General features: G+C 45.0%; 3 protein-coding genes and 1 long non-coding RNA gene across 5 annotated transcripts; 2 read left to right on the forward strand and 2 right to left on the reverse strand.

The window, feature by feature from the left end:
* Window positions 1-972: 972 nt before the first annotated feature.
* Window positions 973-4,697, reverse strand: LOC134457199 (uncharacterized). The gene is made up of 4 exons (XR_010036417.1): window positions 4,091-4,697; window positions 3,302-3,355; window positions 2,748-2,858; window positions 973-2,162 (listed from the first exon to the last, which is right to left on the reverse strand). It is a non-coding gene; the product is annotated as an uncharacterized LOC134457199 (long non-coding RNA).
* A 2,123-nt stretch (window positions 4,698-6,820) lies between these two features.
* LOC134456284 (basic salivary proline-rich protein 2-like) lies at window positions 6,821-11,422 on the forward strand. 2 transcript variants are annotated; one of them, XM_063207661.1, is made up of 2 exons: window positions 6,821-7,442; window positions 10,481-11,422. In XM_063207661.1, exons 1-2 carry the CDS (start codon window positions 6,923-6,925, stop codon window positions 11,209-11,211), a joined length of 1,251 nt encoding a protein of 416 aa, XP_063063731.1. In that variant the 5' UTR covers window positions 6,821-6,922; the 3' UTR covers window positions 11,212-11,422. The 2 variants fall into 2 exon arrangements, with proteins under 2 accessions (XP_063063731.1, XP_063063732.1); XM_063207662.1 differs by having other exon boundaries at window positions 10,484-11,422.
* Window positions 11,423-12,461: 1,039 nt separating this feature from the next.
* Window positions 12,462-20,712, reverse strand: bin2a (bridging integrator 2a). The gene is made up of 14 exons (XM_063209077.1): window positions 20,446-20,712; window positions 18,197-18,328; window positions 17,512-17,592; window positions 17,089-17,143; window positions 16,867-16,961; window positions 16,599-16,694; window positions 16,379-16,486; window positions 16,135-16,220; window positions 15,840-15,915; window positions 15,610-15,692; window positions 15,031-15,129; window positions 14,083-14,614; window positions 12,975-13,045; window positions 12,462-12,659 (listed from the first exon to the last, which is right to left on the reverse strand). Exons 2-13 carry the CDS (start codon window positions 18,302-18,304, stop codon window positions 12,998-13,000), a joined length of 1,467 nt encoding a protein of 488 aa, XP_063065147.1. The 5' UTR covers window positions 18,305-18,328; window positions 20,446-20,712; the 3' UTR covers window positions 12,462-12,659; window positions 12,975-12,997.
* si:ch211-210c8.6 (uncharacterized) lies at window positions 19,527-23,135 on the forward strand. Its single transcript, XM_063209078.1, has 5 exons — window positions 19,527-19,707; window positions 20,728-20,833; window positions 21,246-21,352; window positions 21,940-22,112; window positions 22,398-23,135. Exons 1-5 carry the CDS (start codon window positions 19,548-19,550, stop codon window positions 22,674-22,676), a joined length of 825 nt encoding a protein of 274 aa, XP_063065148.1. The 5' UTR covers window positions 19,527-19,547; the 3' UTR covers window positions 22,677-23,135.
* The last annotated feature ends 1,042 nt before the right edge of the window (window positions 23,136-24,177 follow it).

Here is a 24,177-nt window from a genome sequence, read left to right on the forward strand (position 1 = left end):
ATTTTGTGATTTAGATGACCATGTATCATGACCATGTTCTTATTGTTAACCAAATTTTCAATGATCTTTATAATTGGACAGTGTTTTATCACTGGGTATCCGACTAAATAGTTTTGAAAGTTCTAGCCCCAAACTGGAAACGGATCACATCTTGAGGCCTGGAAAAAAAGTGAAAAAAAAAACCACTTTCAAAACATTAGAGTTCGCACTTGAGCTTTACACAATTAGTAATGTTTCCTATTCTATACCTGACACAATATAAACCATCACAAACATGCAACCCGTAAATTGTATGGTGTCTGGGGGCGCAACTTTCAGGACTATAACTTCAACTTCACCAGATATTTAATGTATGGTGTGTCATCGTCGTTGTTTCATTTTCCTGTACTGCAGATGATTTGCAAGCGTGTCAGATAATCTGATGTTGCCGATGCATTTCACAAGCAGTTGTAAAATAACAATTACTCTGGTGTAGCCTCAGCCATTGTTCAATGTGTATTAGGTAGCCTAGTGTATGCCAACCAGGAATAAATGGGAGAATGGTCAGTCTAGAATTGAATTAGATTGGATTTGTGGCAAACTTCACTTGACTTGCTGCAAAACGGCCTAATTGAATTCTGGTTGTTATTTTATGACTGATGGATTTTTTTCGTTCAGGTATTTGAGTTTTTTTAAAAGTATCTTTCTTTCCCTTGAATGATCCATGTACGACTTAGTGACCAGTGGGCACATGAAAAACTCAATGTCTGGTTTTGGAAAGATGAAGCGATATCTACGTTGGAACTGTGGTGCACTTAACTCTTTTATACTAAAATACAATTGCAATTTAGAATAAATGCTATTTTGGAAAATGAAGCTCCAGCTGTTTTGTAATTTGTTGGCTTAAACGGCAAATCCCTCATATCCAGGTGGTGGTGGTGGCAGTTTTAACAAATGAGAAGCATCTTTAAAAAAAACAACAGTACAATCATGCTTCATGTGAACATATTTACAGTACTGTCATGTGTGGTCACATCTGCAGTATAAAACATTGACAAATTCACATGAACATACATAAATGACAAAAAATAAAATGGTTCAAAGATTCACATTTCCTATTTCCTATGTCAGTAACTCAGGCATCCTACATATCCAAATCCATAAAGTGGGGGGGGGGGTTGTCCAAGAACATGGTTAAGCGATAACCCTGGCTTAGTTGACCTAGAGAGAGGGGAAAGTTATAAAACCTGCTGGTAGATTGTAGAGTGACTAGCTTCGGGTTAACTTAGCCTAGTTTGCAACCGTTCTTGGACTGCCCCTCTATCCCCATTATTGATACATTACGGCCAACAAAATATCCCTCATTCTTTTGATTGGAGGCATGTGCAAAATTAGTGAAGCCAGAAGAGAAAACACTGACCGTAAAGCGATTGTCCTTACAATATACAACAGGGGGAAAAAAAACTGTAAAATAAATAGTGATTTACAAGCTTAACCACACAGCTTTGCTTCATTAACATAAAAAGAAACCTGGTCTAATTGTTCCTTCTCAGATGTCTAGGTGACCAAAAAAGTTTCTTAATTAAAACACCATATAATGTTGGAACATCATTTGTTTTGATACAAACAAATGAAGGATACTGCAAAAGAGGAGTGCAAAAAAGTAAGCAATCAAGTCACCTACACAATTATAGGTTTTTCCTTTCTTCACTACAAATCCATTATTCCTCATAATAACGCAAAACTCAGTAAGCCCTTGTATAAAAAGCACCGAAAAAAAAAGACCAGCAACACAACATTAACAGGCCAAACTTACAAACAATGGCACCTTCTATAATTCAATGTGCCTTCACTGACCAACTCAGGCAAAATTCCTCCCACCTCTTCATAATCTGGGCCGGATTCCACCACACATAGCATAGTACATCCCACCCTTTCCTGTCAGCTTCCTGCCCCCCTTTGTGGGCCAGCTAGGTCAGATAACCAGTTCATAGCGGAGTGAGCCTCCCATCAGATGAAGTACTCCTTCTTGATGGGTGCCACAGTGTCGTTGTAGACCTGGTCCAGGTCTTCTCCAGGTGCCGGCTCGCCCGTCGTCCTGTAGGCCCCCTTGTTGTGGCATAGGTATCGGTAGAACAAGAAGACCGCAGCACCCAGCGTCAGCAGCACCAGAACCACCACAACTGCATGCCAAGCGAGAAGGTTGAGAAATGCTCAGTGTTCATTTGCCAAGACAAACAACATTCACAGCATTTACACATCATTCGCTCAAACACACGTGACCCCTGGCAGGAGGTGGGTGGAGGCTTTGCTGAATAATCCCAGATATAGACAGCAGTTTGTGTACAAGTTCACACATCACACGCAACCTTAACTGACCCCTTTTAATAGGCCAGGGTTTCAAAAGATTAAACACCAAAATGTTGTCCAATGACAGCCTCATTATGCCGTAGAACACTGCCACCTGGTGTTTCTTCTCCTTTTTGCTCTTTAATATGAACTGAGAAGTCAATCAGATAAGAAAACTTTATGGTAATGTGCTGATAAACTGAAGATACCATGTGTGAAAATGTGTTAGAAAGTAAAACTAGATTTAAAATAAGATGTGATTCAAGGCATCCCACTGACTTAAATTGGCTATTCCTCCTTTTCACCTGATGAAAAGGTAATCTGTATGACCAACAAGGCCACAAGCACTTACCTAAATTCACACACACGTGCATGCACACAGACACACGCACAAACACACTAAATAGAATATCAGTTACCGGCAATAATGGCAGAATCCGTCTCATCTGGAGGTAATGTTGTCGGTACCACAGACGCTTTTGTGTAAGTAGATGCCACAGATGTGGTATAAATGGGTGCCTCAGAGGTTGCTGGTGAAATATAATGGCATATCATTGTAACACTTTGGGAAACAATTCTTTCCTCACCCACTCAGAGTGTGCAACATTCTGAGACACTAAGAAGATAATGAATGGTAGTAGATACATAAAGCTGAATAATCTTGATTGGACAAGTAGACGAACACCTTGAAAAGGCTTAATAACTTAACCATTGACGCGACTTGTGTAGGCATAATAGGCCTACAGTCTTTTGACATTTAAGACTAGACTGGAGTGGTGATGGCATCACCTGTTGTTGGGGCCAAACTGAAGGCATGCAACAGGTGATTGTGATGTTATAAAAGTCCAATACTGGGGCGGGGGGGGAGAGAAATAGCTCACAAGCCCCAACTCTACACTGAAATCATGGTGTATTGAGCTACTCAAAATTTATCAATCACAACAAATTAGTAGGCTAGGTCAACAATACATACCTGGGAAGGGCACAGTGCTTGGCATTGTGGGATGTATTTTGCCTGAGTTGTGTCCTGCGGTTTGACATGTTTCACATTAATATATCACATAGGCAACATGTTTTGCACGACCCATAATCTAATAGAAAGCGTTTCATATAATACTATAACGCTACAGTTATTATTCTAGGAGGCGTTACATTTCAACAGTCTACGACTGCTGTTCGAAGTAGATAAGACATTTAGCGTCAAAAAAAATACTAGATTACAGCCAAGCATCAAAATTGATAGTTTACACGCTCGTGTAGGCCTATATTGTTGTTAGTATGTCTTTGTCTTTGGGTCTCACACGTATGGGGTCACATTTCTGACTTCCTGAAAACAAAGTCGCGTGAATCAACACAAGAAGATGAGCATGCATCTGACACGACACGGCGAAAAAAAATAATATATATATATATATATATATATATATATATATATATATATATATATATTTTTTTTTTTTTTTTTTTTTAAAGAAGACACGGGGAAACTTTCTGAAGTCAATGGCCTGCCAACTCTGGGCAACCAACTTATGAGCAGTAGGCTACGTCAAAAAGTTAAACCTTGTTTGAAGTCCAACCTACCGCCCTTGTTACACACAAAGGATGAAATGAAACAATGTATCATTCGGCCTGTAAATCACTTTGTGGCGTTGTGGCTATTGCAGCGATAATGTCTGCAACTGTTACCACCCAGTAAACAGATGTTTCTTGAGATCAATGAACACATTATTCCAGACGCCGTGGTCGCACATAAGCTACTTACGTTCAGACTCGGAAAAAGTTGCGACCCAACTGACGGACGATATCCGAATCCAAGCAGGAACCGCTCGAAGAGAAGAAAAGGGAACCACACGAGCACCAGGAACTCCTAGATCACCGCTTGCATTCGTGTGTGTGTGTTTTACCTACGGCTTCCCTTCCCTGCCCTACAAATTAAACAATGACCCTGGTTCACGAAGCCAGCAGTTGAGTCGGCAGGATACCACCTTGTTAGGCGGGTTGTTCCAGACAAGCCGCAGTAAAAAGGTGTGACATCACAACTTGTAGTTGCAGGAGGAGTACAAAAACACTAAATCAAGATTAGTCAACACGTGTTTCGAATTCTTCATTTATTTGCCTTTGCAGTCATTGAACAACATGCATCTTCTGCAGTGTATTTGATCACAACCTTATTATCACGTGAAAAACGACCTGTTAGACATTTTGTATTGCAGACTAGGCCTACTGATTACACAATTTCTTCTCTTTTCTAAAGAAGGCTTTATAAGCAAAATATACCAAAACCCCAATATTGTTGTACAATCAACGGTTCAAGGACACATTTTAGGATCTCAGGAGGCAATACATTAGGCCTACGATAATAACACATAGATATTGTAATGATTGTTTATGTTGTGCTTATGGGTGGGGTGATTGGTTGTGGAGCGGGGAGGGAGCAGGGATAGCAGTGGGTGACTTAATGTCGTGCACCTGTGGGCTAATTGGGGACGCGCTGTGGATCATTAGAGGTGATGGTGGCGTTTAGAAGTGGAAAGGAGAGAAATAGAAGTGGGAAGGAGACGGTAAGTGTGCTGGGAAGGAGCAGAACGCTTTCCACGTCGAGTCGCACTCGCTGTTGGGGGGTGGTTGCCGTTCGTAGTCGCTTAGGGCTACCGGCGGCGAAGATAGACAGCGGGCAGCGTGAGAGAGGGCCGGGCTGCTAGGAGTGGAAGCTAGCGTGTGCCTCACGCTGAGCTACACTCGAGGTTGGGGGGCGGGGGCCGTTCGTAGCCGGTTAGGGCTGCCGACGGTGAAGACAGTTATTGGGGTGCGAGGTGAGTAGGGCCGGGAATTGTAGGAGTGTGGACTCAACGGTGCGACTTCCCAGCCAGGAGTATTCTGGCCTCCCATTCACCACCAGAGCCTCCACTCGCTTCTCAGCGTCATACCCAGACCCCGGGGGAGGGTCTCGTTGCTCCACGGGACAGCTAAGTTTTAAAACGATATCGAGTGTGTGTGTGTGTGTGTGTGTGAGCGTGTGTTTTATGGCCATGTGTGCGGGCGGGGAGAGTCGCGGGGAAACCAATGTCATGTTATAGCCCTAGCCTATTGTGTGTACTATTTTGCATGGTTTATGGTGTGCAATACCCTTGTGGGAAAGGTATGGGGTTTGATGGGTACGCATGTTTAGCTCCAGTACTGTAGTGGGGATTTTGCATGTCTCGTGTGTGCCTTAAACCTGCTAAAGTTTGATGTGTGCCAGCATTCGAATTTAGTACCGTAGTTGTGTGGTGTGAATCCAAGTGTGCCGTGCCTTGGGGTTAATGTATTGGGGTTAGATGTGTGTTGCCCGTCAAATTGTGTACTGTGTGGAGGTGTGTATTTAATAGACTAGCCTGCCATGGTTTGGCCGTGTGGGACTTTGTAGTGGTGTGTACAGCCGCTGTTCCATGTGTTGATTCGCCCGCGGGCTCTGACCCCGCTTCGTCACAGGCCCTTTTAAATGAATTTTTGTAATAAATAAAATTGCTGTTTTTCCTCTCCAAATTGTTGTCTGCCTAGTACTCTGTTCTCCGACTCACACTCAAGGTTTATTACACTGGTGGCAGCGGTGGGATACTTCCCTTACGGAAGTGTTTCTTTTTTTTTCATAAAACCTAGTGAGTGTGGTAAATATGTCGGTGACGGAGGATAGGCCTAATGAGGTTAGACCTGCCGGGTCGGGCGCTGTGGGGCGGCCTAATGCTACTGCACGACCAGTGTTTATGCCCGAGACCTTCACTGGTGTTGGCCGTGAGTGGTCTGATTGGTCCGAACAATTTGACTTGGCTGCAGAGGTTAATGGTTGGGATGACGACTTAAAATTAAAATTCATGTCCCTTTTACTCTCAGGTCGCGCTAGGGATATTTATAGTGGCCTGTCTGGTGACGCAAAAGGAAATTATGGCTTGTTAAAAGCAGCTATGGCTAGATGTTTTGAGCCCTGTGACAGTACAGACTGGAGTCGGGCTGCTTTTACTGATCGCCGTCGTATGCATAATGAAACTGCTCGTGAATTTGGAAATGCCCTTCGCCGCCTTGCCTTAAAAGCTTACCCCGCTGCTGACAATTCCACTCGTGATATGTTAGCTAGAGACCAATTTCTCACACACTTTGCAACTGGTGATTTTCGTATTACACTGCGACGAGCCAAGCCTAAGACCTTAGAAGATGCCATTGATTTGGCTGCTGAAATTGAGCTGCTTAAAAATTTGGAACAAACCCACCTGACGGTTGATGCCAAAGTAAGGGGAGTAGAGAATAAACCAAAAAGTGATGAACCAATGACAATGGTGTTGGGGATGGTGGAGGAGTTGAGGCAAGAAGTGAAGTCCCTTAGCACCACAGTGGGTAACATGCAACAGTCTATGCGGAATACTACATCAGCTGGCCAGCTTTTTAGGGTGCCTGGGCAGAACCCTCGAAGTGGTGCTCCTGTGCCAGGGCCTGCGAATAAAGCCAGAGAGGCTGGGGATGGTTGTTGGGAATGTGGGTGTACCCGACATATTAAACGTGACTGTCCATACTTGCAGGGAAACTACAGGGGGCAGGTACCATAGGCCCACTGCCTGCCCCCATGAGAGTTGGTGCTTATGCGGCCTCTTCAAGTTACCAGGGTGGCTCAGGATACATTGAGGCCAAAATAGGTGGGTCCGAGTCTCTTCTTTTGATCGATAGTGGAGCTACTCTGTCAGTAATACCAAAACAAATATGGCTTGACATCACTAAGGGGGGATCCGAACTGACTGGGCATCATGGGGAGGTTTCTGCTGCCAATGGTGGGCTTATGGGAATTTTGGGAAAGTGGCAAACTATCTGCCAGTTTGACTCATTGGCGTTGATCACAGAATTTCTAGTAGCTGACGTGCCCTCACAAGATATTCTTTTGGGATTCGATTTTCTAAATAAACATGGAGTCATGGTAGATTTTGGAAAGAATGAATGTCGCATAATGGGTAAAATGTTTCCCCTAATTGTTCCAGCAGAAATGGATAAGCCCCGCCCTGTGACTGTCCCGGAAGACACTGTAATTCCCCCCCGTAGTGAGGTGATCATTGCAGGCAAAGTGGATAACCTGCTGGGGCCCGGTCGTGAGGGTATGTTGGAACCTGTAGACACTTTATCCAACCAGTGTGATGTAATGATTGCTCGGGTTGTTTGTAGAGTGAATAAGGGAACACTACCAATTCGAGTAATTAATGTGACCGAGGATACGCTTACCTTGCAGGAGGGCATGAGGTTGGGCACTTTACATACGGATATTGAGGTGGGGTGTGGGGCGGAGCCGTTAGATGAGGAGGATGGCTCAAGCCAACAATGGACTGTCGATTCGCTTATGGCGCAGTTTGGGTTGGGGGATAAGAATTTTTCTCCATCCGAACTCTCATCCATTCGTGCTTTGTTGGAGAAAAATGTGTCCGTGTTCAGTGAAGGTGAGGGCGATCTGGGGAGGACCCACTTAACCTTACATCAGATTGACACAGGAGATGCGATGCCCATAAAATTACCACCCCGCCGTGTCCCACTTCATTTACAACAGGAAGTGTCTGACCATTTAAAACTCATGCTAGAAAATGACATCATCCAGCCGTCCTACAGTCCCTGGGCTGCGCCTGTAGTTTTGGTGCGCAAACGTGATGGTGGCCTCAGATTTTGTGTTGATTATCGCAAATTAAATGATGTCACCAGAAAAGATGCGTATCCGTTGCCCCGGATTGACGATGCCCTTGACAGTTTAAATAAAGCCTGTTGGTTCTCTACTCTTGATTTAGCCAGTGGCTACTGGCAAGTAGAGCTGGACCCTAGGGATAAACATAAAACTGCTTTTATTACTCGTCAGGGGCTGTTTGAATTTAATGTCCTCAGTTTTGGTCTTTGTAACAGCCCTAGTACGTTTCAACGACTGATGGATCTGGTGCTAGCAGATCTTCAGTGGACCACTTGCCTCGTTTATTTGGACGATATTATTACATTTGGGCGCACGTTCCAGGAACATTTAGGCCGTCTTGATGAAGTGTTGACAAAATTACGCCAAGCCAATCTCAAAGTCAAACCTGCAAAATGTAATTTGTTTGCCACAGAGGTGCAGTATTTGGGCCACATCATTTCCTCAGAAGGGGTTAAAGCTGATCCTGCTAAGGTGGAGGCTGTACGCCAGTGGCCAGTGCCAAAAACGCAGACCGAGGTCAGGAGTTTTGTAGGCTTGGCATCCTATTATCGAAGATTCGTGCGGGGGTTTGCTGAAATTGCTCGCCCCCTTCACCAGCTCACAGAAAAAGGCAGGCGTTTCAAGTGGACGGAGGCATGTCAGGCAGCCTTTGAGCACTTGAAACGTAGCTTAATGTCAGCCCCTATCCTAGGGTACCCTGACCCCTCCAAAACATTCATCTTGGACACTGACGCAAGTGATGCAGGAATTGGGGCGGTGTTGTCACAGGAGGGGGGTGAAGGTGAACATGTGATAGCCTATGCTAGCAGAGCATTGTCTAAGCCAGAAAGAAAGTATGCCACCACTAAAAAGGAGCTGTTGGCGATGGTTACTTTTATAAAACATTTTAAGCATTATTTGTTGGGTAAGGAGTTTATCCTGCGTACAGATCATGCCTCCCTGAGGTGGTTGCATAATTTTCAAGGGCTGGAGGGGCAGTTAGCCAGATGGGTGGAGCAGTTGGCTAGCTTTCAATATAAAATTGTGCATCGCCCAGGACGAAATCACAGTAACGCGGACCCCCTTTCGAGACTGCCTGCATACTTGTCCCCACCCCAGGACCCTGAACCATCCTCCTTGACCCAGGGAGTGTCAGTCATAGCTGCTGTACAAAGTGTGCCCGCCAAGGTAATGTTGGGAGGGGAGGGGGATGAATTGACTCTGGCTCAGAGAGCAGATGGTGAGCTCCAGGCGATCATTTCTCTCAAGACTGGGGGGGATGGTGGTTTGCAGCCTCCAGACGAACTGCAAAAGTATGCGCTGGTGTGGTCTCAATTAAGAATGCAGGGCTCCCGGTTGGTGAGAGTCCCTCCACCCAACTCTGATGCTGCAAACCAGGTACAGGTGGTGGTCCCCGCTGCAATGGCGTCAAAAATCTTAAAGCAGCTACACAATGATGCTACGGGTGGTCATTTGGGTATAGAGAAGTTGCAGGCCAAAGTAAAAGATCGCTTCTATTGGTTGGGTTGGTTTGGGGATGTGAAGCAATGGTGTCGTGAGTGTGTGGATTGTGGATCCCGCAAAGCTGTTGGGAAACAATGGCGGGCACCCCTCCAATCTGTGGTAGCCTCAAGGCCATATGAAAGAGTGGCATTAGATATCTTGGGGCCTCTCCCTGAAACCTCCAGGAACAGCAAATACATTGTAGTTATAGGTGATTACTTTTCAAAATGGACTGAGGCCTTTCCCTTGCCTAACCAGGAAGCTGAAACGGTGGCCAAATTGTTGGTGGAACAGTGGGTGTGCCGGTTTGGAACACCAAGGGTAATACATACGGACCAGGGTCGTAATTTTGAATCAAGGCTATTTAAGGAGGTATGCGAGCTGCTCAATATTCATAAGACCCGAACATCAGCGTATCACCCTCAATCAGATGGAATGATCGAAAGGTTTAACAGAACACTGGCATCTATGCTGTCCCTTTTTGTAGATGATAACCAAACCAATTGGGACCTACTGTTACCTTATGTGATGATGGCATACAGGAGCAGCGTTCACTCCAGTACTGGTTTCACACCGTACAAAGTTGTCTTCGGGCAGGAGATTGTCCTACCTGTGGATGTAATGCTTAATCTGGGGGATGGGGCACAATTTTCTTCTGCTTCTGAATATGTGGCCAGATTACTGCAGACATTGTCTACGGTGGTAGAGGCGGTTAAAGGTCATCAGTCTAGAGCCTCCGGGAGACAGAAGGAGGCTTATGATTTCAGAGCCCACTTCCAGTACTATTCAGCTGGGGAATTGGTATGGGTTCGGGGTAAAGCTAAGAAAAGGGGACTTTGCCCAAAATTGCAACGAAGATTTGTGGGGCCATTTAAGGTCCTGGAGAGGATAACAGAAGTGTTGTATCGGGTGATGCCCGTGGAAGGGGGGCAGAAATGGTTGTTCATTTCAATAGACTCAAACCCTGTCTTTCTTCTGCCCCAGAAGCTTCTAACCACAGTGATGCAGACACCCGAGGGGCCACGGGTAGCAGGCCTGAGGGGACCCAGCCACATGCCTCTGCAGCCACGCCAGAGGGTATCCGGCCTGAGGGGACCCAGCCACATGCCTCTGCAGCCACGCCAGAGGGTATCCGGCCTGAGGGGACCCAGCCGCATGCCTCTGCAGCCACGCCAGAGGGTATCCGGCCTGAGGGGGACCAGCCGCAGACCTCTGTAGCCAGGCCAGAGGGTGCCGGACCTGAGGGGACCCAGCCACCGACTCCTGCCGCCACGCCAGGGGGTGTGCGGCCCAGCGTGGACGAGCTGCAGACCTCTGCAGCCATGCCAGGGGGTGTTCGGCCCAGGGAGGCCCATCCGCAGACCCCTGCAGCCATGCGAGGGGCCACGGGCATTCGGTCTGAGGTGACCCGGCAACAGACCCCTGAGGTGTTGGGAGCTGGGGCTGGGGTGCCCCCAGTTACACATTTGGCGGGAGAAAACGGTGTGCCAGGACACTGTGGTGCCACACCGAAATCCCGCAGGCCAAGCTGGCCTGCACCAGCCAGGGAGCACCGAGGTGGTCAGGAGCCATTACGCGCTAGACCTATGCAGGCAGAGACAATGAGCCACTCAGCCAGAGCCGGGGAGGCGCAACAAGGGGCATCGCTACCCCGGGACTCATGCCCAGGGCGACTGAGAAGGCCTCCTGTATGGTCTATGGACTATGAAATGTGATTTCGACTCGGGGCGAGTCTACCTGATGGGTGGGGGGAGTGTAATGATTGTTTATGTTGTGCTTATGGGTGGGGTGATTGGTTGTGGAGCGGGGAGGGAGCAGGGATAGCAGTGGGTGACTTAATGTCGTGCACCTGTGGGCTAATTGGGGACGCGCTGTGGATCATTAGAGGTGATGGTGGCGTTTGGGAGTGGAAAGGAGAGAAATAGAAGTGGGAAGGAGACGGCAAGTGTGCTGGGAAGGAGCAGAACGCTTTCCACGTCGAGTCGCACTCGCTGTTGGGGGGTGGTTGCCGTTCGTAGTCGCTTAGGGCTACCGGCGGCGAAGATAGACAGCGGGCAGCGTGAGAGAGGGCCGGGCTGCTAGGAGTGGAAGCTAGCGTGTGCCTCACGCTGAGCTACACTCGAGGTTGGGGGGCGGGGGCCGTTCGTAGCCGGTTAGGGCTGCCGACGGTGAAGACAGTTATTGGGGTGCGAGGTGAGTAGGGCCGGGAATTGTAGGAGTGTGGACTCAACGGTGCGACTTCCCAGCCAGGAGTATTCTGGCCTCCCATTCACCACCAGAGCCTCCACTCGCTTCTCAGCGTCATACCCAGACCCCGGGGGAGGGTCTCGTTGCTCCACGGGACAGCTAAGTTTTAAAACGATATCGAGTGTGTGTGTGTGTGTGTGTGTGAGCGTGTGTTTTATGGCCATGTGTGCGGGCGGGGAGAGTCGCGGGGAAACCAATGTCATGTTATAGCCCTAGCCTATTGTGTGTACTATTTTGCATGGTTTATGGTGTGCAATACCCTTGTGGGAAAGGTATGGGGTTTGATGGGTACGCATGTTTAGCTCCAGTACTGTAGTGGGGATTTTGCATGTCTCGTGTGTGCCTTAAACCTGCTAAAGTTTGATGTGTGCCAGCATTCGAATTTAGTACCGTAGTTGTGTGGTGTGAATCCAAGTGTGCCGTGCCTTGGGGTTAATGTATTGGGGTTAGATGTGTGTTGCCCGTCAAATTGTGTACTGTGTGGAGGTGTGTATTTAATAGACTAGCCTGCCATGGTTTGGCCGTGTGGGACTTTGTAGTGGTGTGTACAGCCGCTGTTCCATGTGTTGATTCGCCCGCGGGCTCTGACCCCGCTTCGTCACAGGCCCTTTTAAATGAATTTTTGTAATAAATAAAATTGCTGTTTTTCCTCTCCAAATTGTTGTCTGCCTAGTACTCTGTTCTCCGACTCACACTCAAGGTTTATTACAATATTATGTTTGAAATTTGTCAGCAATCCCACAATATTATAAAATAGGCCTATCTGATTCTGGGACATAAACTGTTCCCAAATGATTCAAATGATCTGTTAGATTAAAGATATGGCTGTGTTTGTCTTCTTCTGAGTTGCATGCCAGCCATCCCATGTCTTGGTGGAATGTTCTATCTCCTCTGACCTCCTTCCATGGAATGTCCACTGTCAAGAAATGACATCATTGTTAAACACTGCACAAAAGATGTGAAGAACGTCTGTATGCATAAACATACAATCAGGGTAAGAATACAGTATGTGATGAACTATTTTAATGTGGACCTTTGCTTATCTGCTAATTTAAAGCTTACATCTCTGTCACTTAATAGCATTATTGTGAAACATGGCACTCAAATTCAAAATATGAGCTAGCTAGCCTAACATACTCAGGGGAAAGACAAGCTCACAGTAGGCCTGCTGTTTGTTATCAAATTGTTGTGATAGTAGGCTATGTGTTTCATCTGATAGTTTAAAGCTTACTTCTCTGCATGCGGTATTGTGTTTCACATCACCGTCTCTCTGTCAGGGCCAGATGCCTCAGCTGCCACCCCCTGTGTGGAAACATGCACACCTTTGACCAAGCAGACAAGCAGTGCATACTGTAATCACCATCACAATTCAGAAACCAAGCAAACATTCCCAGGAGTAACCTGAGCGATATGGGAGAAAACCTTGGCCTCAACTTTGTTCAGGGCTGAGTTTCCCAAAATGTCTTAAGTAGTAAGCCTAAGTAGTACTGAAGTATGAGGGGCCGTCTAGGCAATATCATATCACAAAAAGTTAATGCATAAAATAGTCGTATTGCCCTACATGCAATGTTTTGTCCTGGTTCATGCAAATGAAATGCTTGCAAGTGTGAGGTAAAATAATGTCTTTATAAACTTTTAGTGATGATGTGAAACCTATTTCTGGTATATTGCCTAGGTGGCCCCTCATAGTCATACTTAAGTACTACTTAAGAGTTTTTGGGAATCTCAGCCCTGGTCGATATCAGTCCTATTAATTATAGAAAGTACAGCAACATATTGGGGCAGCCGTGGCCTAATGGGTAGAGAGTTAGTCTTTAAATCTAGGGGTTACCAGTTCGAATCCCCCCGGACCTCTCCCTACCTCTCCATCCATGGCTGAAGTGCCCTTGAGCAAGGTACTTAACCCCACATTGCTCCAGGGACTGTAACCAATTCCCTGAGAAATAATAGTTGTAAGTCGCTTTGAATAAAACGAAAGTGTCAGCTAAGTGCAATGTAAAGTAGCATACAGTGGTGAATATCAGTGTGGACTATTTTATCTTCCCAAAATATTGGTTGTGGCATGTTCAGCCTACTCAGACCTCTGCCCTTTGACTGTCAGAATATTCTTCACACTTTTTTATTGCCACAGTCCTATTGTGGGAGAGAGAGTCGCCCCATTTGGCCAAGTACCGGCCTAGAGGGGTCTGAGAAAACTTAACATGTAGTGGCAAAGAGTTAGGCTTTATTTTCAACCATAGTGTTGGCACGCCCCATCACATGAAGATGTGTCACAATCACAAACGATAGCACTCCCTGCTGCAGTTAAAGGAACTTTCAGGAAGGAAACCATGACTCACTTTGCCGTGTGAGGCTGACCCATTGGCCTCCGCATGTGGACTGTCAGACGTCTCTCCGTTCTCTAGTGCCACTTGGCTGCTGTCGGGAGTCTTGCTGGTGTCAGTGTGGCTGGCCGTCACTGCTTCCTCTTCCACCTTTGGTTGAGATGGAGTGCTGTCCGCTGGCTCTGGAATTCCTCCTCCTCCAGCTCCATCCTCTTTACCTGGATCCCCAGCACTTGCTGCCTCTGATGCAGGCTCGGGCTCTGGCTCCGGCTCCGGCTCTGGCTCCGTTTCCGGTTCTCCTCCTTTGTCCTCCTCAGGTGGCTTCACCTCCTCCTCTTTCTCCACCTTCTCCACCTCCTCGCTGGCACCGCTGGCCCCGTTTAGCCCCTCGGCCGGCGGATGGTCTGAGGAGATCGAGCTGGTCTCGTCGTTGACCTCAGCTAGGGAGGATCTGGATGGGTCTGGGGTGGGAGGCGGTCGGGGATCTGGGCTGTATCCTTCCAGCGAGGGCCTCTCCACACCCCGCAGAGGGCTGGTAGGTTTCCTCCTGTATCGTATGGAATTGGTGGGATAATTTATTTGACGGGTCCACTGTATGTCATCTGCATTATACATTGGTGGTGATATAAAATGGTGTTTTATGACTTGACCACTGATGACCTTAAGCTTGTGCTTGGTGGTCTTTGTGTCAACAATTATGTAATGAAGTAATGAATGACGTAATGAGTTTCTAACAAAAAAGGCAAACGTTTTTGACCCAATTAGGGTTGCAACGCAATGCAGTATTTAACAATCATATGAACAGACTCTTGTAAGTTATTACATGATCTTCGCTATTCCATTTCAGTACCTGTTTCGTGTTGAGGAGTTTGCACTGCTTCTATCTTATGCAAGACCAGAAAAATCAACCCAAACCTGTATTATGCAGGTAAATATTTCTCATGCCGTCCAAGTTGATGTTACCTTAGGGAGCCTCTTGGGCTCATGTTTGCGTGGAGCTCATTGAAGCTTGCCCTCCAGGACCTAGGGGAGATCAGGGACCTCCTCTTCAGGGATGCAGAGCTACATGTAAAGTCAGAAAGGGTTAGCATCAGTTCAGTTCTATTACAGATACTTCATGCCAGCAGCTCCTTTGTGTAATTTGTTCATGTCCATTTATATTTCTGGAAGCCTGTATAATGCTGCATAGGGACATACAGTAAATGTTTGCTAACCTCAGGTGTGTTCACCAAATAATCTAATCAACTGGTGAAAAGTTGTTGCTGATATATGCTCTCAGTATACTTTCAGCATACTATACTTATACACTATATACTAATTGGCACTTGAATAGTATTGGCAATACAGTAGCTGGCAGCTGTGGTTAGGGAGCAAGTCTGTAGATCTGTAAGTTGCACATTCAAATCCTGCATGAATCAGTTGAAAATGTCTGAATTGCGCATGACTGCAAAATGAATGTGAATTGCTATGGTGCTTGAATAGCCTGTAAGTCTGAAATAGCCAAATAATGGTTAAGCAGGTGCATTGTTGAGATTGGCATACCGCTGAAGAGTGTTGATAGCAAATACTTTGTCTGGATGCTGAGCTTTCAAATCACTGAGGACATCCTGGAAGTCTCGATTTATCTGCAAAGAATATGCATCACAAGGTCAAAGGGTAATGAGTCGCACATTATTTCTTCTGTGAAAGCTTTTGCAATATCATTACAGTTTACCTCACCCCATTGATAGACTGAGTAGCTAAATTGAAGAATTGAAAGCAGCATCATTTACCGTGGTCAGCTCTTTGTACAAGGTGTCCCTCAGGTTGGCAATGGCTTGGAACACTGTCACATAGCATCCAATACGGCTTGAAGCAGAGGAGGAAAAAGGCTTATTTAAGTCTCAACATTGACTATTACACACCATTTAAATAGTATTCTGCATCATTTGTATGAAGAACTTAACATTGGACAATATCAGGACACCCTGCTGCACATCTCAAATGAACACATTGGGACAATGCTGTCTTTCAATGTATGCCAACAGTTGAAGTCAACAGCTGAAGGAGGCACTCTAAATATCTCACCTCCCGAAAAGGACAGGCAGTTCCTCTTTGAGCTCTTTGTTGATGTCTTCATAAACAGCCTTTGCGGCCTGCATCTCTTCCTCAGCCTGGAGAGAGAAAATGATTCAACATAAACTCTATCTGAAAGTTGACTCACAGGTTTCATTTTGCAAGTCAAACGTGAATGCTCTGTGAACATCGACAGATGTTTTGAGACCCTCAGGCCATCATTTGGTTTGTGTGCCTTCTTTTCCACAGCTTTTACCTTGTCTATTTTCACCTCGTCTGGCTTCTTGGCGTTTTGCACCACCTCTAGGTGGTGGCGTGACGAATCGTAGTCCACCAGCTTCCTGTTGCGTTTGGCTACCCTCTCCTGCAGGCACACAGTGGAGTTGGCAAGAGAGATGTTATGAAAAGAGCTGGGTAGGAGGGATGTGCTGTGTTTAAGTTATTTATTTTCGGTATAAAGTGCATATCCACTTTACTTTGACATCTGGAAACTGGCTCATGTAGGACTCCATGGTGCGCATGCTTTGGTCCAAGATTTTGGCCTCATAGTCATTCCATAAAAGATCTTCTCCCTTTCAGGTGAAAATAGGTATATCAGATAATATTAAGTACATTATTATTAATGATATTATTAATATACGGTATGTATCAATGTTTATGTTTGATCTTGTTAGAACATTCTTTATATATTTGTTAACGTTTTTTTAATATAGAACATTGTAACAAGAGAACATTTAAACACACCTCCACGATGGCGCCCAGATCATCCAATCCATTCCACTCACTTTCGTAGGAATCAAAGAGAGAATGGGACAGCCGTTTGGAGGCCTCTCTCATGACTGCAAGTGGAGTGGCAGAATACATTGTAGCTACATATAGCCCAAATTCATTCCAGGAGCTGATACAAAAATGCAATGTGGAACAAATAAGAGATGTTGAAATGATGTTAAAATATAAATAGCCTACCTTTCACGGCATTAAGGTAGGCTTTTAGGTCTTTGTAAATCCTGCTTCCATCACTCTGCAGATCAAAATGAAAGATTTAAAGAAAAGGATGCATTTTAGTCTACAACTTACTATTTATTTATTGACGAGCAATGTATGGCATGAAGTCATAAATGGGCTTGATCCATCCCAAAAGATTCTGGAAACAATGTTATATTCAAATAGTGGTTCAATGACAACCAAAACAGATAATGTAAATGTAATTTACATCTGGCCGTTTTTCTCTATGTTTGATTTATGGCCTGCTCCTGCCTTTTGGCATTAAAATGGTTGTCTTACACATTCTGACTCATTTCAATTCATAGACATTCTCTAAACAAAATAAAGATCGTCATAATTGTCACTAAGCACAGAAACATTTTCTACATGTATTTGTGTATTTACCTGCTGGTCGCTTAGATCCTGCACATAATATTCAAATTCCTCATCCTTAGTTTCCTCACTTTTCCCAAGCTTCTGTAAGACCTGCGATTAAACACAAATTAGATTGCTTTAGTACTCGGTGTGGGTGTGTGTGAGTGTGTGGATGTGTGTTTGTGTGACAACCAATCTCAATTGGATCCGACTCTGGGTTGGCATTTTGTTGATTTGCAATTCCTTACTTAATTGAAAAAGAGGAGATTAAGATATAGTTTGTAAAGTGGCACAATTCTTGATTACTGAACCACTATTACTGATAAGGGGAAAACAGCTTACCAGCAGCAGATGACATTTTAACCATAAAATACTGGGTGTGTGTTAGTGTGGAAAGAATAATTATTAACCCAATGAAAGTAGGCTATGTATCCTCTCTTTAAGTTCTTAGACGAAAATGTTTTGTCAATGACAATTACATGTCAATGACAAATACAATAATAGAGAGAAAATTTGTGTTTCTTTTTTAATTCAGATACTGATTTTCTTTGTTGGTTTCATTTCAGATTGAAAACCTTAGAGATTATACACACATTACACAAGTTGTATACAAACAAACTAACTTCAGAAGCATGCCAATATGTGTATTACCAGATATTGTATACAGTACCACACCACAAAACCAACCACATAAAGAGTTGAAGTTATACTGTACCCTCTCTTGGGCTCTGCTGAACTGACGCTGTACCCGCTTGGCAAAGACCCCGGCTCCTGTTGAAGTTGGACTGGTGGCCGTAGTGACACTTGTCTTACGCGACTCCATCAAGCTGGTCTTGCTGTGCTATGCCTTGACAGAATAAGACTCAATAATTAGTTTCAAATAATTAAGGTTGCAAAAGTGTGCCGAATGAGCCTCCGACAGTTTCAAACTGTAAGTTTGAAGCATAGGCTAGACCAAGCCATAAACTATTTTACAACCTGGGCAATGACTCGTCACAGACAGTGAAGTGCAATATGGGTACTTGGGCACAGTCTACACACCTTTACACACCTTCACATGGGTCCTGCCACGTCTATAAGACTAAATACATTTATTTTGAGCAGATGCAACAGACAAGACAGACATCTATGGGGCGACGGGCCCTCGACAAAACAAGGGCAAAGGGGTTTCAAGTCATTTTTGTATGGAGTTCAACTCCTGTTTGTGGTATAGGCCTATGGGGCCTATCCTTTTTTGTGTTCTGAGCTGGTCATGTAGATGAGACCAACCCTTATCTATTTTACAACTTAATGTGTAACTCTGATTGGCTCTCCCTCTTCAATCTGTGACTCATGTCTGATAGCCCAACTTTCATTCATGTATATTTTTACTAGCAGGGTTACAGGCAAATAGCAACTGCTCACTATAATGCATTTCATCATGTCAGAAATATTCTAGTAAGGGGAGATAGGACAGGTACATAGAAATTAACGGTGAAGATTCGTAACGCAAATATGGCGTCTACCCGCACATCTCCCGCCTTTCTGGTAACAAGAGCCAATGTGCCTGCTGAGCTGCGTTGCCAGTGATCCAATCATCTGGCTGCATCGGCGCACGCGAAGTTATGCACATGCTCAGTTGTGAAAAGCCGTTGCTCTCGTGCCGTTATGGAACTACTGCGCCTGCGCTCTGTCAAAAAAACCGTGAGAAAAGTGGCTCAAAAAGCTTTATTTTGACTCGTATGACACAACCAAGTAGTCTAGATTGATCAGTTTTTCACGGTCGTTTCAACCATATGGTTTTCACAACCGCTGGGTTCCCCTCCGTCCTATACTCAGTTTCCCCATTCATTTTTCCCATTGACTCTCAGATCTGGTCTACTTAATCGCGAAATAGCACCCCGGAGGCGTCACCAAGATGGCCGCCATATGTCCCCTCTCATTCTAAAATCTCTCTGATCATGTGTTGATGATGCCTGAACAATCTACTACACTCTACTACACTTCCCATGTGGCCTTGCGAGTAATAGGCTTGTTCGTAGCCCCTCCCTTTGCACTCGCGTCTTGTCATAAGGGGTCAGGGGGTAATGTTCGATTTCTCTCTGATATATCCTATGCTTCTGGATCTCCAGGACACCGTCATGGGGAGCACATTAGCCAAATGCGCCGCTACCGACCTAGGCATTCAGTGGGTTGGGTGGGCAGTCGCGTCCCTTTTTAAAACCGAAAAGTTTTACGATTTAGCAGGTAGGAAAAGCTTTCATAACCGCTGGTGTTGTGAACTTGTGGGCACCTCTTTGTTCACCTCAAGTTTGCCCTTTTAAATGTTCTTTACGTTAAATTGTTTGTTAAATGTTTTGGCTTAGCTTAGTCATAGATAGAATAGAAAAGTCGACTTTGTTTATGTTATACCCTTTAGCGTGCCTAAGATTATGAAATGTCACTGTCATTAGATGGGTCGTGCGTGCGCACTCGGTGCGCGCTTATCCAATGTTTTCCAAGTTGTGAAACATTGGAATTCTCCGCCCACGAGAGCTTTGTAGTAGGGCCTACTCCAGACAGATTAATAAGTTGGTTGTTCTAGAGTTGCACACTTGTTTCTAATCAAGCACTACATATCGTTTAATTCATTTTGAATACAAACTCTTCCGCAGGTGGGAAAAACACAATTCTGCAGTCTGTGAGTGCAGAGCCCTGGATACATATTTGTAAACTCTGCAGAACTCCCCAGTGACATCCATTGTCATACATAATAAGACCATCTTCTATGTAGAGCTCTAGTGCACTAACTTAATTGTGCAGCAATTCCCAATTACATTCAGACCAACACAGACATAGCCTACCGGTAATACAGTAGGCTATATTCTCCAAACGACTTTGATCCACATACGTATGTAGGCTAACAGACCAGAAGGCCTTCAGTAAACTGTCAGTTTTATATATTATTATAAGAAGGCTACTGAGTAGACCATAATCCAAGCTTACCTGTCAAAATGCTATTGGCATTTCTGTCCAGCAGACGTAAAATGAAAGAAATGCACTCTTAAAAAATGTGTGTGCCCTTGTCGCTTCCCACTCTCCCAGGAGGGCCTGTCTAAGGTCTGGAAAATGCTCCTTTGAACTTTGGAACCAATAACTCAGTCAGTTCCTCCAGTAAAATATTCATTGAACCGACCCGCCTCGGTCAGCAGCAAGGGTATAGCCTCCAAAGGCAGGGTGTCTCTGACACACAAATCATTGCCAATGACCAATTATACTCCATTTCAGGATCCGGCACTTTTATAGCCTTGGCTCACCTGAGTCGTGTCTGGGGAGGGAGTGGACACCTGCGGCAGAACATACAGACGGGCCTGGTTACAGCGTGGGGACTGAGGTATGCCCGACACACTGGTGATAACGTGTGCTAGAGACAGCTGTGGACGGGACCAAAGGGCGGGAATATGTTACAGTACAGAGGGATGGGACAACCCCTAAACTAAATACACATACACACAGAGATATACACGAAGTGCCACGCATACGCACCCACACACACATACATCAACAATAACACACACACACACACACACACACACACACACACACACACACACACACACACATTCACACACACAGCCTGCATCAACAATATCTCTCTCTCACACACACACACACACACAAACCCAGGGATTGTTACCACTAACAGGACCTGACTGGCCTGTCCTATTAATAAATTCCATGCAGGCATTTGGTTAATCAGTAGGTCAGCGCTGGCAATGAGTTATTGTACTGCCCTCTCTGAACAGGCTTGGAACTTTCCTCTTCCTGAGGATTCTGAAGGAGGGACAAGACCGCAGGTTTAATGGAGTCAGAGACAGCCCTGGGACATTCTTTGTCTACTGGACTATACAGGGTAGGATATTTTAGTAGTCTGCATCTTCTGAACTGGTTTATACTGCAACTCCATGCAGAATTTTCATACTAACGTCAAATCCCATAGGTCATCTCTGCACTTCAAATTTCCCTGTGCGTGCGTGCGTGCGTGCGTGCGTGCGTGCGTGTGTGGGTGCGTGTGTCAGCAGACCATATTTTGTGCATCTTTTGTTGGGTGTGTCTCTTCCAACTGAACCTTCAGTCTGTAAAAGAAAGTCAGAGCAAGTAAAATGAGAGTGAACAAAAGTTACATTTTTTGTGATCTGGTACAGTGATCATCCAAATCCCAGTAGGAGGGGAAAGCCGTAAAGTCAAGGGCAAAAGGATTTGAATCTTTGCCACAAGCCATTTAAAAACTCCACCCTCCGTTAAATTATGTGTCTGGAATTAAATGCCACACAATAGGGCTGCAAAATTTTGATGGCCCCCCATTTCATCCTTGTAAATCTCTTTGCTCTCTTTCTCAGAAGTGATTTCTTTCTCGAGATCTCTTAGGCAGCAAAAGCTGTGTTGTTTTCGTCACGCCGTGTTGTGCTCACTGGCGTTAAACCTTCTTTTACGGCACAGCTCTCTGGGTCTTCATCACCTTGCTGCCCACGCTCATTCTCAATAGTGAAAGGAGGGATGTTCCACTGGGGCCGAGAGACTACGTGGGCTGGGGCGTCTGGGGACTAGGATTCGCCACAGAAGCCATCGCAGACCAGCAGAAGTGGAACTTCAAACGCGACCCTGATAACGCGGTAAATGGGCTTCAAATTTGCTCTGTGAAAAAAGAGGTTGTACTGGCAGTGACAAATCAAGTTTATTGTAGGTACAGTGTCATGTACAGACATTCTATTCAACAGCTTATGTTGTTTATGCACAGTTCGGGAAGATGTGTATGTGAATACACATACATTTATTAATATCCTCATTCATCCAAGTCATCATAGTCAAAGGATCTCTTTAATGAGCAAAACTGTAAGCACATCGTCGTTTGTTGTTTTGAAATAACACACCTTTTAATGCATCTCCTCATCCACCAGGGCAAGTTCATCCAGAGTGGCCTGTGGTCCTTGAGCCGCCACCCGAACTACTGTGGGGAGATCCTGCAGTGGACTGGGCTGTTCGTGTCGGCCTCCTCGGTCATGCGCGGGTACCAGAACCTCAGCGTGGTGTCCCCTCTGTTCCTGTGGTTCCTGCTGCGCTACGTCAGTGGAATCCCCATCCTGGAGAAACAGGGCATGAAGAAGTGGGGATCCGACCCCGCCTACCAGACCTACGTGCAGAACACTCCCCTCCTCTGGCCATGGCCCAAGTTCTAGAACTGTTCCTTTGGTACAACAGTGAAGACCTGATCCATTAAAAAACATTCTGATGGAACAGTCAATTATGAAACAACTGACTCTGGACACATTATAATATACGTTTTTTTTTCTACGTAAAACTATGATGATGCCAGATTCTGACTCTGGACTCTGAAACATGCCATTACTACTTGCTCTGTGAAGTTGCCATGTCTCAACTTTTAAGGACATCAGTATGTATTTACTTGATTACTTTAGAGAGTGATTTACCCTGATCTTGTATTCCTTTTCATTGATTTTGGGCAGATACCCGTACAAGGTGTGTGTGACAGGCATGGCACCTTTTTGAATGTGAAGATTTTAGAATTATCTTTCTTACAACGTGGCAATACAATATACTTTCAATGTCTTACAGTTTCATAAAGAAAGCATAAAAAACATTATTACCTTGTAAATAAATAGCTTTGAAAATCATAACTAACGGTAATTGTACAGAAGTACTTGTACAGTGTTGATTCAGGGTCATTAGCTCAAATAGCTCGTAGTTTATTCAATAGATGGTCAACAGTAGCTGGCATAGTCCTGCCACCTAGTACTTTGGCTCAGTTTCTCAATAACTTCCATCCACTGATTAGGGAGCTGCCTTTAGACTTTTATTGATCACACATCTCTGAGTTTGTCCATTCCAATTAGTCAGGAAAAGAGATGAGGTTGGACTGAAGCGTTCAAGCTTGAATTACTGACTCAAATGAGGCAGCGGTTGATTGAAGCCAAATGCATCCACTCACTGCGGAGAGGATGCATGCCAATGCACGGCTCTCTTATAATTGACAAAAAAGTCAAATATATATTATATTTTATTATATTTTATTATAATATATAACAAATATATATATAAATGTATATAAAAGTCAGAATGAAATAGCAGTCGGGTAGCCGTTGCCTAGTGGTTAGAGAGTTGGTCTTTCAATCTTGGTGTTGCTGGTTTGAATCCCCCCTGACCTCTCCCTACATCTCCATCCATGGCTGAAGTGCCCTTGAGCAAGGCACCTAACCCCACATTGCTCCAGGGACTGTAACCAATACTCTGAAAAATAACAATAACTGTCGCTTTGAATTAATGAAAGGTTCAGCTAAGTGCAATGTAATGTAATGTAAAATAGAAATGTCTGTGCAGGGTAGATAAAGCCCACAGATGATTTAATCTCGCTTTCAAACCCACAAAAACAGAAACGCAGAAAGGTCACCAGCCAAAACAAAATAAGTTAACTGCTGGACCTACTAATGAGTCATAGTTTAAATTACTCCACTTAGGGCGTTACTGTTTTCTAAATTGGACTTTGGCCAAAGAGAGTTGGGGTCAGAGATGGCTGTGCCTTGGCGTAAAATTAACCAGCTCCTCAAACACAGTAAAGATAACACTGTGGTATGTACACGCATAATCTCAGTCGCTGTAGCAGCTGATCAGTATTTGGTTCTGTCTGTCACAGACTCTCAGCTGGAGGAGATTTTCTTATAG

Source organism: Engraulis encrasicolus, chromosome 10 (genome assembly GCF_034702125.1).
Source record: "Engraulis encrasicolus isolate BLACKSEA-1 chromosome 10, IST_EnEncr_1.0, whole genome shotgun sequence".
Taxonomy (NCBI): Eukaryota; Metazoa; Chordata; class Actinopteri; order Clupeiformes; family Engraulidae; genus Engraulis; species Engraulis encrasicolus.

Bases quoted from the DNA above. Each gene is read 5' to 3' on its own strand.
- LOC134456284 (XM_063207661.1), top strand. From the start codon at position 6,923: ATGAGAGTTGGTGCTTATGCGGCCTCTTCAAGTTACCAGGGTGGCTCA. The intron at 7,443-10,480 runs GTATGTTGGAAC...CTTCTGCCCCAG, and splicing joins GCTGGGGCCCGGTCGTGAGG to AAGCTTCTAACCACAGTGAT.
- bin2a (XM_063209077.1), bottom strand. From the start codon at position 18,304: ATGGAGTCGCGTAAGACAAGTGTCACTACGGCCACCAGTCCAACTTCA. The intron at 16,221-16,378 runs GTAAAAGCTGTG...TTCTCTCTCCAG, and splicing joins ACGAGGTGAAAATAGACAAG to GCTGAGGAAGAGATGCAGGC. The intron at 15,916-16,134 runs GTGAGATATTTA...CTCTGCTTCAAG, and splicing joins CTGCCTGTCCTTTTCGGGAG to CCGTATTGGATGCTATGTGA.
- si:ch211-210c8.6 (XM_063209078.1), top strand. From the start codon at position 19,548: ATGTTCGATTTCTCTCTGATATATCCTATGCTTCTGGATCTCCAGGAC. The intron at 19,708-20,727 runs GTAGGAAAAGCT...ACTCCATTTCAG, and splicing joins AAAGTTTTACGATTTAGCAG to GATCCGGCACTTTTATAGCC. The intron at 22,113-22,397 runs GTAAATGGGCTT...CTCATCCACCAG, and splicing joins AACGCGACCCTGATAACGCG to GGCAAGTTCATCCAGAGTGG.